General features: G+C 54.0%; 2 protein-coding genes across 16 annotated transcripts in view; both read right to left on the reverse strand.

The window, feature by feature from the left end:
* Positions 1-2,352: 2,352 nt before the first annotated feature.
* Positions 2,353-13,517, reverse strand: Slc35c2 (solute carrier family 35 member C2). Of its 13 annotated transcripts, XM_063283878.1 has the most exons (12): positions 13,376-13,515; positions 11,794-11,884; positions 10,038-11,540; positions 9,036-9,390; positions 8,578-8,728; positions 8,032-8,095; positions 7,294-7,366; positions 6,753-6,921; positions 6,583-6,666; positions 4,052-4,227; positions 3,219-3,348; positions 2,385-3,064 (listed from the first exon to the last, which is right to left on the reverse strand). In XM_063283878.1, exons 4-12 carry the CDS (start codon positions 9,153-9,155, stop codon positions 2,937-2,939), a joined length of 1,095 nt encoding a protein of 364 aa, XP_063139948.1. In that variant the 5' UTR covers positions 9,156-9,390; positions 10,038-11,540; positions 11,794-11,884; positions 13,376-13,515; the 3' UTR covers positions 2,385-2,936. The 13 variants fall into 13 exon arrangements, with proteins under 13 accessions (NP_001101273.1, XP_063139948.1, XP_063139950.1 ...); XM_063283880.1 differs by lacking the exon at positions 10,038-11,540 and having other exon boundaries at positions 2,385-3,348; positions 9,036-9,067; positions 9,315-9,390; positions 13,376-13,517; XM_063283876.1 differs by having other exon boundaries at positions 2,385-3,348; positions 13,376-13,517.
* A 112-nt stretch (positions 13,518-13,629) lies between these two features.
* The window catches only part of Elmo2 (engulfment and cell motility 2), a 273,759-nt gene continuing 269,108 nt past the window's right edge, over positions 13,630-18,280 (reverse strand). For 2 of the 3 annotated variants that reach the window (XM_063284221.1, XM_006235599.5), the window contains 2 exons: positions 18,047-18,124; positions 14,753-16,122 (listed from right to left, as the gene is read on the reverse strand). In XM_063284221.1, coding sequence (XP_063140291.1) covers positions 15,922-16,122; positions 18,047-18,124 — 279 coding nt within the window. In that variant the 3' untranslated portion in view covers positions 14,753-15,921. 3 annotated transcript variants of the gene reach the window in all.

Below are 18,280 nucleotides of genomic sequence, written 5' to 3' on the forward strand. Positions count from 1 at the left end.
GCCAGGGATCAAACTCAAGTTTCGGGTTTGGTGGCAAGCGCTTTTTTGCTGACAGAGCCCTCTCTCCACTACTGGAAATTCCCCTGTGAAATGAACACCGTTAAGAGGCTCCCCTAAGAGTCAGGCTCCTCTCCCTTGTCACCTGGGTACGTTGTGACATCCCCGATCTGCATCCCGACAGCTAATAACTGTGTCCAGCACTGAGGGGATTTCCAGACATCTCTGTCTCCACGGTTGCTCAGGAGATAGCATTATTCCATTTGTGGGTAAAGAAACCGACTTTGGGGTGGGGGGGGGGAGGACCAGCAACATGCCCACTGGGGCAGAGAAAAATGGATGGCTTCTAGATCCTCGGCCTGTGTGAGATTAGCTTCCACAGCCAACATGAAATAGGTCCACGCGTCCTAGCTGTATCGGGCCACCTGGCATTAAATAACTTACATGGAGGGTCAGGGGGTGGCCTCTCTGCCCTGTCCTCCCCACACCTGCTCTCATTCCCTGGGCTAGGACAAAGGACTCCGTCTTCAAGTGCAGCAGCCCGCCATGTGCCCAACACTCCCTGGTCCCCACCCCCACCCCCCTGGAAGGAAGATCCCGGATCCGCCACCCTCAGGTCTTTTGCCTGTGCCAATTCATGATAAACAAGATGCTTGCAGGTACCACAGGGCAAATTCTCCTGGCGCCAGGCAAATTCAGCCCACTGGAATCTTTACAGCAGAGGGAGAAACAAGTGGAGATGATCCCCTGAGCCCCAAAGGTAGAGAGGGAAGCAGAATTAAAGATGCAGGTGTACCAGGCTCTCGGCAAACCTCTGGCTTGTTCTTGTCCACACACCAACCACAAGCGTCCTAGTATATTGGGGTCATTAACCTTCCTCTCACTGTGGGCTCCAGGGAGAGGCGGTGGGCATGTAAGCACTTAAAACTCAGACCTAGGTCAACCCCCGCCCCCTTTCCGCTGCTGCAGCAGCTCTGGAGATGGGGACAGACTGTACAGCCTCAGAGAGACCAGTCACATCCTCGGCTTCCCTCAACCTGGGCAAACGCTGAGTTGCCATGGTGATGCTGCAGCCCCCAAGATGCAGTGGCTGCAGACAGCATGGGTGGTTGGAGGGCTCAGGGCTGAGGGTGGACAGTCTAGACCAGGAGGCCAGGCAACTGGGTGGACCGGGTGGGGGAGGAGGGAAGGGAGGCCTCCTCTAGGCCTGGCTGGTAATTGCTGCTAAGTGAGGGGCTGTCATTGAACCCAACATGTGAGTGGTGAGGGCCCACTCCGCACCCTGTAATTACTGCACCAGACAGCAGTGCCAGATTGTGTCCTGGAGAGGGGGGCGGTGCAGAACAGACAGGAAGCTCTCATCCACCTGAGCCAGTGGGCTGTGTGGCTCTCCCCCTCACAGGCAGCCTTCTCAGTCCCTCTCGGCCCGACTCTTCCCACATCACTGGGTTGGAACAAGAGCATTTTTGTAATCCTGACCTCTGAGCTTGCAGAACCCAAGACAGGCCGGGGCCAAATAAGGTGGCTCCCTGGAGTGTGGAGGTTGGCAGGGAAATTGGGACTCAAGGCTGGTCAGAGTTCCTTTGAGGATGGTTGCTCCTGGGCCTCAGTCTCCCTGCCACTCTCAGCTCACAGGGGATCCCTCTACAGCAGGGGTGGGCAAGAACTCACTTTTGGAAACCAGATTTTACTGGGATGTAGCCACGCCCCTTGTATCTGTGCCATGCAAGGCTTCTTGCCTGCTTCAAGTTGCAGCAGACACCATATGGTTCTCAATGGAAATATTTACCCTCGTCCTTTCCACAAGTCTGGAGTCCGGCTCATGTTCTGGGCATAACCAATGGAGCTCCAGTCGCTCCAGCTCTACACAGAGCCCCTCCTGGGTCTTTGCCCAGGGGTAGCAGCAGGCAGGGCTGGAACCAGTGTGGGCAAATGGCGCCACCTGCTGTGGGTGCCTGAAGCACTTTTGTGAGCGAGCCTCCTGGGTCAGCCACTCCCCTGCCAAGGCAGAGAACAGCTCTGAGAAGGGGCGACCATCACATGTCAGGCCACAAGAGGGCTCAGCCCTGTGTCCTGGCCCTAGAGAAGTGCACAAACTGGCCCATATTACAGAACCAAGTCCCCCCTGCCCAGTGATGGTAAATTCTTCCTAAGTCTTAGTCTCTTGGTTCTTGACAGTATTTTAAGACTACATAGCACTTAATCTGTAACATTTTCCAGAAAGCGTGAGATAGACATTATCCCCCCTTTTAAACCCCATCTTTTAAAAACATACACAACCTACAGCACAGAGAAGCTAAGTTATCCACCTAAGGTCACACAGCCAGTAAGAAGACAGAACCAGATTGCAAGTCTGGGCTGTGGAACTGGTAGTCTCCAGAAGATGGCACTGGGCAAACACGCATTTATTTCCTGCTGTGGGTCCATGGTGTGGACCTGGGTCACAAACAGGAGCATGAGCTACAGAAGGCAGGAGGCCAGGCCCCAGGCAGGGAACGGAGGAGAGGCCAGGCCCCAGGGCTCTCCTTGCTCTCGTGCCTTAGGCAACATTGTGCTGTGGAGAAGGAAATCATTATTTCAACTATAAATAAATCTACTCTCTGAGGAAGCTGCTGTCCAGGTGATGAGGCCCAGCCTCTCCATGACTCCTTCCCAGATGTCCCACAGTCTGAACCTGAGAAACTACCTCACCTCTGAGAGCCAGAGCAACAGTGGACAGGCCACTGGCTCCCTTCACTGACAGCTCAGACTCCAGGTGAGCCTGGCTTCGCTTTGTGGGACCAAGCTGCACAGGAGAGAACAGGAGCCTCAGAGCTCTTGCCGGTGGCTCTGCGGCCACCACTTGCAGCTGCTCTGAGGAACCAGCCGGGCCCCTGGAGCAGTGGCGACTGGAGAGTGGCCGACTGGAGAGCGGTCTGCTTATGCTGCTTCCGAGCTGGTCACTGCTGCCCCTGGGTCATGAAATACTCCTCTTCACCGTTGTCCTCCTCCTGCTGGCTGCTCTGGAGCAACAGCTCCAGGTCGGCGCTGGAGCCCAGGCCCTTCCGGGGCTTAGGGCCACCATCACCTTGGGGTAGACACACCATAGTTACTGACCCTATATCCTCTCAGGGGGCCAGAACCATCTGGCACATGTCCCCATCTACAGCAACAGCTGGTGAGCGGGGGCTGGATGGCAGGACAGTCAGTAATGCTAAGCCGTGGGGAGGAGGCCACAGTACCTCTGGAATGTAGGGCCTTGAGGGCCACGTGAAGGGAGATGCCAGAGAGGCAGAGGGCGAAGCCCAGCCAGTTCAGAAGGCTGATCTGGTCACCCAGCAGGTGAGCTGCCAATAGCAGGGTGCAGACTTCCTGTGGGTAGAGGCAGGACATGGGTCAGAGGCTGACTCTGTGGCCTGGAGGGTGGGGCTCTGTGTACACTGAGGCCAAAGCCAGACCAGCTGATATGACAGGCAGCCTCTGTGCCCAGGCCACTGGCCTGCAGGCCTGGTGTTACTGAAGTGCAGATGTGTAACTCTCAGCAAAAGCAGAATGCCAACCAACCCCCAAACCACCGCACAGGTGCCCCCCGCGGTAAGGGAGTCTGCTGTTGCTTGGCGTCCACAGATGGACAGCCCTCAGCGTGGCTTTGTTGAGATGGGCCTCTCCTCGTCATAGCTAGATGCTTAACACCCAAACGTTGGCTTTGGGGGTCAATGCCCTACCTGGCTAGATGGAAACTCCTTCATAGACCTGACCAGTGTCCAGCTCTCAATGCTGGGACTTTTCAAGGGTCAACATTCAGTGTCCCAGGTCACTGCCATTAACTCGAGCTGCCAGTCAGGTACAATGTGGGCACACTGGAGGCCTAGTGGTGTGAGGCTTGGCCTGCAGCCTCAGAGCTGTGCACTGGCGAGAAGTGACACTTGCTCAGCTCCACAGGGGGAAATAACAGCACATCACACTCTGCTGTCTGTCCTCCAACCTTCTCAGGGCGCGGAGACAGGAGCAGAGCTGCTAGAAGCCCTCACGGGGTTCCAGCCCGGGTAGGTCTGGGGTCACTCCCAGTGTGTACCTTAAAAATGCCAGCAATGGAGAGTGTGAGGCTCGAGGTTCTGGAGACCAAGAGGAACTCAGAGAAGCCCAAGCCAAAGGCCAGAATCCCTCCGAGGAGGAGGCTCCCCAGAACCCACAGGAGCAGGCCCGGGTCCTGGAAGCGGAAGATCTTCTCAGAGGTGGACAAATGGAGACCTGAAAGCAAAAGGGAGAACGGGCGGGAGGCCAGAGCCTATACAGCACAGCTGGCCCTGCTCAACAGCTACAGGGTTTCTTCAACATGGCATTGGGGGTGGTGTGTGTGTGGCTGAGTATCTGAGGTAGGAGAGAAGGACAGGGGCTTTAAAATAGCCCTCCATAGATTGCCTGAGATTCAGGGACCAAGGCAGGCAGTACAGAGCCCAGGGCAATACATGTCCATTATCAGAACAGGAGGAATTGTACCTGTGGGCTCCGGTGGAGGCTGACTATATAGGAATGCAAAATGTACAGTAGTGGGATCCCTCACCTTTAGATTGTGTGCATGGGAGTGTGTGTGTGTGTGTGTGTGTGTGTGTGTGTGTGTGTGTGTGTGTGTGTGTGTGTGTGGACTGTGGTGGCCTCCTTTGGCTGTGGATTCCCCTCTTGACAGAATGACAAGACAGCGACTAGACTGTCACTTCTTCAGCAAGCAGTATAATCTAATGAACTTATCTCAAAAAATAAAAACACACTCCCAAACCCTGAGCTGAGTGCAGTGGAACACACACTGTGATCACAGCACCCGGGGCGGGGGGCGGGGGGCAGATGACTGGTTCAAACATCAGCTACATAGAAAACTACAGCCCGGGCTACACAAGACCCATCCTAAACAGAACCAAAACACACATATGTAAGCTCATGATGAGGCCTCAGCCCCTTGCTCCACAGCACACTGCACACTGCACTGATTTTTGCTTCAATTTTCATAAGTGGTGGCTTCCTTCTTAAAGGGTTCCCCGGGCTCTTCCCACAGCAAGGCCCCAGGATGTGTTAAGAGTGGGTGAGGTCAGTATCCACTGGGCACAGTGGACCCAGGAGGGCACTGAAGGCAGACAAGAACTTTGGGGGATTAGGAGGGGGTGCAAAATTCCACAGCGGCGTGCCCCAGGCCAGTAGCCTGGTGATGTGAGCCATCTTGTTTGGTGCTGGGCTCAGAGCGCTGCAAAGGCAAATTGAAGGGAATTCGGGGAAGAGCAACACAAGTAATGAAGGCGCTTGGGGGATTAATTTACCAGAGAAGATTAAAGGAGCTAAGTCCATGCAGCTTTGCTAAGTGGCGGCGACCAGGGGCTTGCGGATGAGGTTTGCAGAGCGGGAACAGTGAGAGGGCCTGGGAGGGGGTGAGTGTGGTGTTTGCTACAAGGGGCATAATGAAGGAATGGGGAGAGATTTTAAAAAGGAAAAGCATGAGGCTCCGCACACAAGTTTCCTGGACAACGGGGCTGAGGAATAATTTTCTCACGGAGGCTGGAGACGCTTCGCTGCTTGAAACTTAAATGGATGTGGGATGGAATTTTCTGTAATGACCCTGAGGACAGTTGGGACTCTGAGAAGGAGGGTAAACAAGGGACAAGGACTAATCCCAAAGCACTGGAGGAGGAAAGGTGACAACATTCTGTCCACCTTGTACAGCCCCTGGCCTTGCCTCTCCTCTGAAAGCCACAGGAGATGGAACAGTTGTCCATGTGCCCAGGCTGTCCCCCAACCCCAGCTGTGGAAGGAGCCACTCTGTCCACCCTGGCTAAACATCCATGGTTAAGCCTCCTGCCCTGCTTGCCAGGGATCTGGATGACATCAATTCTCCGGCCCACCACTCATCCTCTACCACCCCCCTCTCCAACCCAGGCACCCCACCTGTGACAGACACGGACTCTGCTCCCTGGGCGGCATGTGCACAGTGTAGCAGTGGGCCTAGCCTCCTGCTGCCAGGTTGTGGGCACCTAGTGTGGCTCGCTTAAGAGCTATGGGATTGTGGGCAAGCTTTCAACGTTGTTTTCTCGGTTTCTTTCTCCCACTGAATAGGGATGACAACAGGTTATAAGGGGAAGACAAACCTATGCATTTAAAAGGTCGCAAGCAAGGGGCTGGGGATTTAGCTCAGTGGTAGAGCGCTTGCCTAGCAAGCACAAGGCCCTGGGTTCGGTCCTCAGCTCTGAAAAAATAAAATAAAATAAACAAACCCAGCTATGGCTGATAGAGGCGGGGGTTCAGGAGTTCAAGGTCACTCTTCTCTAGGTGGCTAGTCTGAAGCCAGCCTGGGCTATGTGAAAGGTCGCAAGCAGTTCAGGTGCCTCTGGGGCTGTCCTCAGCCTCTGCTCTGACTCCTTGTATTTCACACCTAATTCTCTGCAGCCTTGGCTCATGGGGTTCTACTCATTCTGTGTGTCTGTCTATTCCCAAACCACGGCTGCTGGGGAGGGGCTGAGTTCTGGGTCTGCGCAACCTCTATGGCTAGCACCGTGCTGAGCTCAGAGGGGTCATGTTGGATCTGCTGTTCTATGGTACCCAGGGGGAGAAGACCAAGTGTACCTTCGAATACGGCAAAGAGAGGGAAGAGCCCCAGAAACATGAGTGGCTGCAGGTGGAACATGGTGTCAATGGGATTCTGGAGACCTGCAGGACAGGACACGACAACTATTGTCAGGCCGGGCCTGTTAGCCTGGGTTTACCTGGCCCCCAACCCTCCCCGGGGGGCTCACCGAGATCAGCTTTCTGAAGAAGCATTTGTGTAAGGGTCCAGCGGATGCCGCCAATGAACGAAGCCCCCAGCACCAAGGCAAAGCCCTCCACGTTGAACTGCGTGGACTTATAGGTAAACATGAAGAGGCCGCCAGCAATGAGCAGGACCACCAGGACCAGCGCTGCACGCTAGAGGGGGGACAGTGCGGCTCACTGGGAGCTCCAGGCTCAAGCATGTGCCGTGTCTCCTTCTATGCCTCGTCCCCTCCAAAGCCTACTGACGGACTCAAGGCTGACATGCAGCAAGCATGTTCCTAACATCATACTTGTTCTGAAATACTCAAGTACTGGTGTCCCTTCCAGGCTCCAAGTGCCCCTTAACAAACAGGACCCGCTGAGTTGCCCCAGGGGAATCCCAGGGCCCGGGGCCCACGCTGACCCTGCCACGCTTACTTCTAAACCTTCAGCTGTCACCCATATCTAGGTCCCCTCCCCAAGAAAGACATTCCAGAGACATGGGGCCGGCAGTGTCCTGCCACAGAGTGACAATGTGGGGCTCACCAGCTCCTCCAGCTTGAAGATCAGAGAGAAGATCAGGATAAAGAGCACAGCAGAGGATTTGGTCATTGTGTACCTGGAGCAGAGCAGATACCCACAATGCATGGCGGCAGACCCACCTGAGGGCAACCAGGCCCCAAAGGAGCCAGCCAGTGGGTCTGTGTGGGTATGCCACCTTTCGTGGGAGGAAGTCTCTAAGAGGCCTGGCTGTCACTGAGGGATGAGCCGTGGGCCTGACACCAAGCCTACTCAGTTTGTTCTTTACCTGGCTGGGGTAGAGACTAGGTAAGGAGGACAGAAACTTGGACAAAGAGAAGTGAGGGGTTGCACTCTCTCTGAAGCAAGACATCAGAGCTCTGACACACAGTGCTCCACTGCCTGGTTCTCCTGACACACACACACACACACACACACACACACACACACACACACACACACACACACACACACATTGGTTCCCATCCCTCCCCCACCCTGCCAAGAACTCATGGCTGCTCTGTCCTCTGTCCTGTCCCTTGGCTTCCCCTTGCTGCCTGGCCAGCAGGTGCAGCCTATCTCTCTGCCCTGGGCTTATGACAGAGCAGAGGACAGGAGGCTTCCTGGAGTGCCACCAGGTGCCAGGGAGGAGCTGAGAGGGAGAATGAGGGCTGGTCGGAGAGAGCAGCAGTGGAGGAGTGGCCCGTTGCTGGCTGTGGAAGTAAGTTTGGCCTGAAGAGGGCGGAGGGTGTGGTCGGTCCTCACAGAGACACAGTGATGTAGAGGAAGCTCCAGTTGGACAGGCCCACGTCAAGTGCTGTTGCCAGTGCTGTGGGGACAGGGAGTTCAGCCAGGGCGGCCAGTTGGCAAGCATAATGCTGAAACTCCTGAGTGCCTGCTTGCCTTCTCTTCCACCAAGCAACTCAGGGTAACCCCTAGCCAAAGAGTCTATCCTGCTTAGGGCTGGAGTCCCTTCTGACTGGCTAGGCCTGCTAAGCCCCTTTCCGCCTACTCCCTGCTCCAGCAGACTTCTCTCCTTTCTGACCTCGCATACCCAGGGTCAGAGGTTCCCATCCACTTCAAGTCTTGCCCACTCAAGACTAGTCCTAGGAAATCTTTTAGCCCCACCCGGCATGGCCACATGGTGAAGCTCCCCCGTTCTGCACTTGGTAGAGCCCACTGAGGCCCATGTGAACCAGCACAGACAAGGACACTGCCTGCTTTGCTGAAACTCGGCTGCGGGAGAGGGGTGGGGAGGAGAGGAGGTAGGTAGCGTGTGGCCACAAGCCCTCCTCCTCACACTGGACCCACCTGTGGGGGCCACTCTTCTGAGGTAGTCAGTCCAGCTGAGCACCACCCGGGCCCTGTGACTGGAGCACTGGACCAGTGCCCTGGACAGGGCGGAGAAGAGGAAGATCACGGCCAGGTGCAGCATGGTCATGAAGAGGGGAAAGTGGAAGCTCTGTGGGGCCCAAAGCAGACAGCAGGAGTGGAGAGATGCTACACAGCCCCTCCGTCTCCTCCCTCTAGTGGCAGGGGCCAATCCAGTGCTCTGCGTGACCCCCATGGAATGAGGGCTTAGTGCCCACTGTGGAGATCACACAGAGAAGTGGCAGCCCAGGGACTCAATCCCTGCCCAGTTTCATCACCACCACCCCTGCTAGCCACCTGCTTAGCCCGCCTGGGACCAGTATCCAGGAAAAGCCACCATGACCCAATGCGACTGTCCCAAGTACAGTCACCTTTGGGCCAGTCCCACACTTGCTTACCTTTGTGAGCCATTTGTTGTAGAACGTGATGCCTATGGAGAAGCAGTAATATAGAAGAACCAGGCCCAGGGTCAGCGCTGCCTTCCACACAAAGGCGACGTCCAGGGCCCACCTCCCCATCCGTGGGCCAGCAGGAATAGGGGCCTCTCTTGAAGGTGGCTGGTAGGGAGAACCAGCAGGACTGGACCACCGTTTTCAAAGGGCGGCTCCCCTGGCTGGAAGAGTCCTCTCGGCCTCCATGATGTGGAATGGGCAGTGGGCCCTTGACTGAGTCCTCACCTAAGGGGCTGGTGGCTGGAGCCAAACTGTTCCATGGTTAGCTGGATGCAACAGTCACGGGTCCCCAGCTATACAGCTGGAGAGAAGAGAGGCGGGGTCAGGTACAGACCAGCTCTGGCCACCAAGAGACCAGAGGCCACGGGTCCTGCCCCAGTCTAGGTACTTGAGGCTCTAGTACACATTCAAACTGTCTTCCACACAGATGGCTGCGGTCTCGTCAGGCCTTGCTCCGGCCCTTCAGCAGCCCCCAGCTGCCTTCATGAAGGCCAAGCCCTGCCTGGAGTTGCAGACTAGACCTGGTCTAGTCTGTCATTGCCAGTCTGTTCCCAGCCAGAAGGGATGGCGGGAACACACACCCAGCCCACCCTTCTATCCCTCCTCAGTGTGGCCAACTTCAGTATAAATCCTGTCCCTCGGGAGCCTGTCTGTGACCCATTGCTCTCCTGCTTCCTTTTTTGGTAGCAACCAAGAAGGGAGTGATTTGAGTGGACAGACTTTTTTTTTCCCCTTTTAGTGCTGCAGACAGAACCCAGGGCCTCATGCTTGGGGCCACGCTCCCAGTGAGCCACACTCCTGTCCCCTCATGTAATGCTTGTAAGGTTACACTCCACGAGGGCCGCACACCCACCCGGCCTTCTCTATATTCCCTTTTAGTCAGATGACTATGACAGAGAGTGGGTATGGGATTTCAGGTCTTTAGGACCTCGAGTGGATCAGCTGTACCTTGCCCTGGTCTTCAACAGCTAGTCTCAACACCGCTGAGTGCCCAGGGCAAACCTGGCTCAGGAGCCCTGGCTCTTCGTGGGTGAGCCTGGTTCACGGTTCTAATGGGCTTCTTCAGGTGTCCTGCAGGTGTTTCCTCCCCACTGTGCTGAAATGCCAGTTCCTCTGGGAGCCCTCCTGAATCACGAGATCAGACTCCTCCCCAACCAGGCTGGACAGACAGACCGCTCTGCACTCTGGAACCTGTTATCTTATCTCCTCCTCGAGGGCAAACCGGGCTGGCTGTGGGCTTTGCCCAAAGGACTCCTGGACTCTGGCTATCTTTAGAGGAGCTTGGAACCCAGGGTGGTGACCTGGAGGAGGTGCCCAGCATTTAGTGAGCAGGGACTAGAAAGGCTAAAAAGGCTTCTGCATCTGGAGCACCTCTGATAGTCACAAGGCAGAGGGCTGGCCACTACTTTTGGCAAACCAGTTTTTCCGGGGCTCTGCCATACATTGAAACTGTTAAGAATACCATGTGGGGGCTGGAGAGATGGCTCAGCCGTTAAAGGCTAGGCTCACAACCAAAAATATAAGAATACCATGTGGGCTGCCCAAATGGAATGCTGCTTCACTGACGGCAACAGTGCTCACAGCTCTGGAGCTGCTGGCGTGGTGGCTGTGAGCTTCCCCTCATGGTGGGCTCACTCTCGTGGATTCTACAGCAAGAAGAATTCTCACTGCAACTCCAGCACCGCAGAAACGAACAGAGCGAAGTATGTCTTATTTCACCCTACAGTTTGGGCACTGACTTCCGGGTTAATAAACAGGCCATGATTAAAGCCATGATGGGTCCAACGAGGAGGCCTTGCCCCACGTGCGTAAGGCAGCCTTATATCTTGATATACTTTCTGTAGGCTCACATCTCCCCAGCATGCAGCCAGTTCTGGTCACCATGAACTCCAGAGGCAGATCCAACTGCTAACCAGACCTGTTCACCTGATCTCACCTCTGATCTCAGGCTCCCGTTGATACAGTTAAACAGTTGGGGACCCAGGGTTAAAGCTTCCTCAAACAGACCTCGAGGTTCCCATTCCCTCAATGCTTGGGGCTCTGTAGCCTGAGACTACTGAATCTTTCTGGGAGAGGCCAGTCTTCTACGCGGCAATCCGTTAACAAATCCGTTTCTACCCAGCAGATGCCACGAGTTTCATGTCCCCCACCCCAAGTTGTAACAACCCAGGCCGTGCCCAGAAATTACTTTGTAGTGCTGGTCTAGCATGTGGAGGGTCTGGGTTGAGTCTCCAACACTCCAGAACAGCCCACACCGTGCTCCCTGAGAACCACCGCCTCCCATTCCCAGGCAGTCGTGGGGCACACTACATGCCAGGGTATCCTGTTCCCCTTTCTCTCAACTTACTAACCTGACTACTTCTGACCACTTCCTCCTTGGTCAATGTACTGCCATTTGTCTACTGTTCAAGCCTCACCTTTCCTTCAGAGAGCTTCTCGAGCTCCCCACTTCTGTGGGACACCATGCAGAAAGTCACCTATCCCCATACGCAAAGACAGAGCTCAGCCAGAAAGGACCCCAGGAAGCAGACATTCACTCTGTGCGTCCTCACTAAGCAGTGATTTGCCTCACACTGGCTAGACAAAATGTAAAACCCCTAAGGGCCTCATCCTCCCTCGATGGTAAGGGAGAGCGGGTTTCTAATCACATCAACCCAAGCAAGGAATTCAGCGGGCGTCCCTTTCCCCAAGAAACCGTGCCTACCTCAGAGCAGGGTGGGCAACGATGCTGTAACACCTGGCTGCCCTCTAGCTCCTCAGCGGAATGTGGCTGTACAGCTTAGTGCTTCAAAGACCTGTGAGAAAACCCGTCTGTGTCACCGACAACGGAGACTGCGTTATCTGGCCTGCTCTGACTCAGTTTCTCTAGCTGTGCGGTTTTGGGGCAGGGGCGTCACTAGCAGCACTTGACACTGGCCCGTGGTAAGAATCATTCCGTCACAAAGCTTCCCAAAGTCAGCCCACCCCCTTACCTCCCTTACCTTACCAGGCTGTTCACTCAGGCAGTTACTCTTTCCCTGTCACCTGGTCAGAGCCCAGGTTTCTGTGGCTCCTCTCATGAAACTGACAGCTTCCTCCTCAGAGACCTAGTGGGTGTAGCTTACCACAGTCTCTGGAGTCTTCTGCTTTCTGTAAAGCTGTCTGACCAGACCCCTCTCTAACTCAGCCAGTAAGCACTGGTGCCCGAGGGCTGGGATCCGGCCTCTTTGCCGCCTTCATTCCCAGCCCACCAAGACCACCCCAAGCTCTCTGTGAAGGCAGAGGAACCCGGCCCACAGACAGCTCAACCTCAGGGTACCTCGAGAACCTATCTTAATATTCCTCAGGTCTCCATCTGACTCTCAAATCTCTTAGAAATAGCCACCCTAACAACTGTTTACTTAGGCCCAAGGCAGTGATCAATGAAGCCATTTCTGTCTCCCAGCGTTCCTCATCTCCTGCCCTGTCCAGTCCACCTCTGGTTATTCATGGACCTATCTACTTCTCTTCACTTCTCCCACCACCACAGACTATACGCTACAGTTTCCATTCACCTGCACTTGCCTGCCGTCCAGAAAGAGCCAGAGACTGGTCGGTGGTTAGTGAGGTCAACCTGACAGCATCTAGGATCACCTGGGAAATGGGCCTCAGAGCATACCAGAAAGGGGTTCTCTTGACCAGGTTAACTGATATGGGGAGACCCATGCTGTTGTGGGCAGGGACTCCTGGACTCCATAAAAGTAGGGAGAGGGACACTAGCAAACACTGATGGCTCTCAAGGTTCCCGGCTTCAGGACCATGGAAATGTGACCAGCTGCTTCAAGCACTTACTGCCCTGACTTCCTCACGATGGACAGCACAAGGAACTATGGGGGAAAATAAGCCCTTCCTTCCTTAAGTTGCATCAGGGAAAGAAACTAAGATTGCCGATTTCTATAGACTGGAGATCCCTGGGCTGGGTCCACAAGCCCTCCCAGGATCCTGCCTGTCAGCTGCAACCCCACATACGGCCGTGTGCCCAGCACATCAGCCGGTGTCCTCCTTGGCAACCTGATGCTCTCTGCGTCTGTCCCCTTCCCCAGGGCCCCCACTGCGCGTGGCACTTCCCACCGCGTGACGAATGTGTTTGCTCACGTGTCCCTGCCGCGCCTGCTCAGCAGTGTCCATCTGGATAACCCCATCCCCCAGACCCGGCCCCTCGTAAGAATTTAGCGAATGCCAGGCGAACGGGCACAGAGCCAGAGGAAGGCTGGGGAAACTGAGGCCGGGCCAGAATGCAGGGGACCGCCCACCGCACGCCCACTTACCTCCACCCAGGTTCTCGCCGGGAGATTCCTGCCGGAAACTCGAGATGGGCACTGTCCCGCTGGAAGCGAGACTTCCGCCGGAAGCCGGTGGGGGTGGGCGGAGCCAGAACAACTCCCTCAACTAAGGCGGCCACAGCAAGCTTTCTAACAGTGCCTCTGTAGTTTTCCCCTAAGCGAGCACCAGGAACGAATCACAGATACTAATAACTCTGTAGCGGGCCTTTTTCTTTTGGGACCTCAAGCAGCTAGGATAATGATTTGACAACCATTAAATTTTAGAGGTAAAAGATCTTGGCAAAGTAATAATGGACACTTTGTGAAATTACATGTGCCTATACTTTTGTGAGAATTATTCAATAAGCTGAGTACGGGAAGTTCATCCCAGAGGAAATGGAACCCGAAAGGAAGTGGATGAGAAGGATCTAGTCTTACTGGGAGCCCAGGAAGACAGGTGGCCTCAGAACAATTTAGCATACCTGGATTTGATTCATTTTAGGAACAGGGTACGTGAGCAAGATAATCTCTTAAGCCAAGCAAGCTAGGGCTGCAAACCCGAGCTGGCCCACTTCTGGGCTTCTGCTCATCCGGGCTCTACTAGGACTGGCTGCAAACAGAGATTCTTGCACATGACTTGGCTGGGCTCCTGGCTCCTAGCAGAAGGCTCAAGGCCAGAGTGTAAGCTGTGCTTTGTGCGCACTGCTGCTGCAGGCTGCTGCCAGCTGGCACCACGAAAGCTTTAGTTTATTCAATGCTTCCTAAGACCTACAGTGGTGCCCATTGCAGCCCAAGGTCCTGGCTTCATTCAGTGCTCAAGGCCTGTGTTGCATGCACTTTCTATGCCTTCTGAAAGCGCCTGTCCTCACCCCCCCCCCCCTTCTGACAGCGGCAAGAGGAAGTATCTATTTTCATCACTGCTCTCATTCAAACCTCCCCGCTACCGAGGCTGCTGGTAGGAGCAACAGCTTAAAGCACCAGCTGGAAGGCTGGGTACTGAGCGCAGGCAACACACGGGGTGCAGAACATGTCTTCTTTGAAAGGCACAAGTACTTGATCTGTTCCCTGGCTGTGTCCCTGGCAGGGAAAAAAGGGAGGATGGGTTCTTGGGGGTGTACAGTATGCCTTTCCACGTTGTACCCAGCAGGGCTGAGCAGGAAACGCTCTGTCCTGTACCACAGTCTGTGAGCATCCTCAGCCAGCAGGTGTGAGTAGTCTGTGCGTGACAGAGCAGGATCAACCAGGGGAGAGGGAGATGCTCTTGGAAGGTGGCTGGAGCTCTCCAGACGCTCCCAGGCACACTGAAGTGAAGACCGCCAGGTGGCTCCCTACCCTTGGGGCAGGGAACAAGTGTAGAGGAAGAGGTGTTGACAGGAACCAGTCTACATGAAAGAGTATTTATTGAAAACACTGTGACTGACAGGAAGCCCCTGGCTGCTCTCTGGTTACACTCAACTCACGACTGAGAGCACAGCAGCTTTGCTCTCAACTTTATTCCTCTTAAACATCCTATCCTAGGATAGGAAGATCTTATATAAATATATATACATGTCTGCATAAGTATGGCCTATAGTAAAGAAAATATATAGTACACTCTTCATTGGGCAGTACCCGCCACGCTAGGCTGCCAATGCTGAATACCACCATTTAACATGCGTCCAAGGAAGGAGGCTGTGCGCGTGCTTCAAGTGCTGCAGCACCAATGAAGGCCCATGGCACAGCTGTGGCCCCGGTACTTCTTGAAATCATGGCTAACGGCAGAAACCACAGTGCCAGGAAGGAGAGAGGGAAGGCAACGCCCCTCGTCTGCGGCAAGAGGGGCACAAATAGAAGGGCCTGTAACTAAGGGGGATGGGAGCATTCTTCCACAGCAAGGACAAGACAGAACTGAAGGGGTGAGCTAGAGGTCTCACCTCGCCTTTCCTTGCAGCATTCCTAGAGCCCGAGAGAGCAAGACTCAAGCTGGAGGCCTCTGCCTGGGCAGGATGAGACTGAGTGCTTGGGGGAAAGTTACTACCTGTCCTGATACCTGCATGGACAAGAGAGACGGGTATCTCTAGAGAGTAGAGGTGGTAAACCCAGAGGCAGCAGCATCTTGGCACAGGATAAGGCTGGAATGAGCCCTCAAAGACCTATGAAGCAAGAGCTCAAGGCTGTTCTTGCCTGAGTCACCTGAAGACAGTCACTCCAAGGCTCTCCCCATCCCCAAGCCTCTCGCCCCCACGGGCAGCCTTTCATGGACCAGCTCCAGCCCATGTGGGTTCTCCAGCCAACCAGAGAGGAGGCTTGAAAGGAAAGGGGATGGCTGTCGGTAGGTCCAGTACCAGATGCAGATGCAGACTCAGCGTGGGAGGCAAGAACATCTTGAGTTCACTCCTCCAACCCGACCCAGGCTCTGTGGTGCTGAGGAGGGCAGCATGCCCTGACTTCATGACTCCTAATGGTTGGGACAGAGAAGCTCCAGGTCCCACTGAGTTTGAGGAGTAGTTTGTACAAATGGAGGGCAAGGCACGGGCTGCCAGTGTCTCTCCTGGGCCCTAGTCCCTTCCCGCTCAGCCATAGTGATAGACGAAGTCGTAGCTGCTGGGCTCCTTGGGGACTGGAGGTGGTGCCTCAGGGATCTGAATGTTCTCCAAGTCCAGAAGCCGCAGCTTCATCTCCATGCTCAGCAGTGTGTCCAAGTCGCTCTTGGTTAGCTCGCTGGACATATCCTTCCCCAGAAGGGCGCTGAGGCCATCGATCCAGATGCAGTACTGTGGGCAAGTTGCAAATGTCACACACTGGCCCCCAGGGCTGCAGTGCGACTCACAGCAGTGCTGTTGGGGACCATTCAGAATACACAAAACTCATGGCAGACAAGAGCAATGGCAGCTAGAAGATGCACATCGCTATCAACTGATAGTTTATGGGAGATTCATGTGGGAATTTAAAAATAATCAGAAATGTGATCTAAGTGCAGCTAAGGAGAACAGGGAACGGGAACCAGGACTGGAACAGAAAACACACTCAATGAACACACTCAGTGAACACACACACACTCAATGAAAACACTCAGTGAACACCCACACTCAATGACACACTCACTCACTCAATGAACACACTCAGTAAACACACACAAACTCAATGAACACACTCAGTGAACACACACACAATGACATACTCACTCAATGAACACACTCGGTGAACACACACACTCAATGAAAACACTCAGTGAACACACACACTCAATAACACACTCACTCACTCACTCAATGAACACACTCAGTGAACACACACACACTCAATGAACACACCCAGTGAACACACACACACTCAATGACATACTCACTCACTCAATGAACACACTCGGTGAACACATACACACTCAATGACACACTCACTCACTCAATGAACACACTCGGCGAACACACACACACTCAATGAATACACACACACTCAATGAAAACACTCAGTGAACATACACACTCAATGAAAACTCACACTCAATGAACAATGAACACACACTCAATGAAAACAAACACTCATTCAATGAACACACTCCATGAACACACACACACTCAATGAAAACACACTCAATGAACAAATGAACACACACACTTAATGAAAACTCACTCAATGAATACTCAATGAACACACACACTCAATGAACACACTCACCCACCCACTCAATGAACATATCCTCAGTGAACACTCAATGAACACACACTCAATGAACGCACACACTCAATGAACACACACTCAATGAAATGAGTGGGAGGCACACAGGGGGTCAGGGGTTGCAATTTGGTCAAAGAAAAAAAAAACTCCACTGATGTTAAAGAATGTTCTTAAGGGAAGTACAAAAGAAACTGACATAGCCTGCGTGGTGGAACAGGCTTATAACACCCAAGCTCTTGGGAGACAAAGGTAGGAGGGTCGGGGGTTCAAGGCTAGCCTAAGCTACAGTAAGGTTGCTGTGATTAGCTCCAAGTTACAGGAGACCCTTTTCAGAAAAACAAAACTTAGGCCAGAGGCTCTGAGAATTCGAGGGCACAGCAGAAGTCGTGCTCGGCAGCCCTCTGCTGCTGCTATGCCTTGTCGGTGCCTAGTTCACCATGCTCTGGCGTCCCAACAAAGCCATACTGGTCCAAGTACAGCTCCTCTTGAAGCTTGACCCAAGTGCTCAACAACAGGCCCTCCATGAACAGAGTTAACTGAGTTGGCACTACCATCCTCCTGGGCTACAGATGAACTGGGAGTCCCGTGAGGAGGAGCAGATCCACCTGGCTCCATAGCCTAGACTAGGTCGGCTCCATGTAACTGGGATTCAGTCCACTTGGGAAAAGTGATTTCGAGATTACAAAGAAGAAAACCTTTCCCATGCTAGGCTAACCTTCTAATAATTGCCAGCTGTTCCTAAGGTGCAAACTTTTAATCCCAGTCCTCTGGAGATAGAGAAAGACAGACCTCTGGAGTTCAAGGCCAGCCTGGTCTACATATCACACACAGGCACGCACACACACATACACACAGAGTAAAGTGGTAAAGTCCAGCCCAGTGGAAGAAGGCCCACAGACTTGGCAATCCATTTTGGCCACCTGGCTTCTGGGGACACTGCCGTGCTGGCCACACCTCCTCTCCAACTGATGAGCCACAGTGAGGGCACTAGTACTCAAGGCAGTGTGGCACAATGCTTACCTCATACTTATTAGGAGCGATGAAATTCAGTGTCTCATCAGGATCATACAGGATGGAGAAGGCCAATTCCAACACCTCCTACAGAGAAAGAGTTGGAGTGACTTGGAGCAGTGACTGGTTATGATGTCACCAAGGTTCCTAGGCATGCACCCATGTATGGCTGGACCTGAGGCCAGTGTTAACTGACCTTAGCTCACCCACTCCCTGCCACAATCACCCTAGGAGGTGGTGGTA

The sequence above is a fragment of the Rattus norvegicus genome, chromosome 3 (genome assembly GCF_036323735.1).
Source record: "Rattus norvegicus strain BN/NHsdMcwi chromosome 3, GRCr8, whole genome shotgun sequence".
NCBI classification, from domain to species: domain Eukaryota; kingdom Metazoa; phylum Chordata; class Mammalia; order Rodentia; family Muridae; genus Rattus; species Rattus norvegicus.

Excerpts from the sequence above, each read along its gene's own strand:
- Slc35c2 (XM_063283872.1), bottom strand. The coding sequence starts at position 9,155 with ATGGGGAGGTGGGCCCTGGACGTCGCCTTTGTGTGGAAGGCAGCGCTG. Across the intron at positions 8,729-9,035 it reads ACAACAAATGGCTCACAAAG|AGCTTCCACTTTCCCCTCTT; the intron begins GTAAGCAAGTGT and ends TGGGCCCCACAG. Across the intron at positions 8,096-8,577 it reads CAGAAGAGTGGCCCCCACAG|CACTGGCAACAGCACTTGAC; the intron begins GTGGGTCCAGTG and ends CTGTCCCCACAG.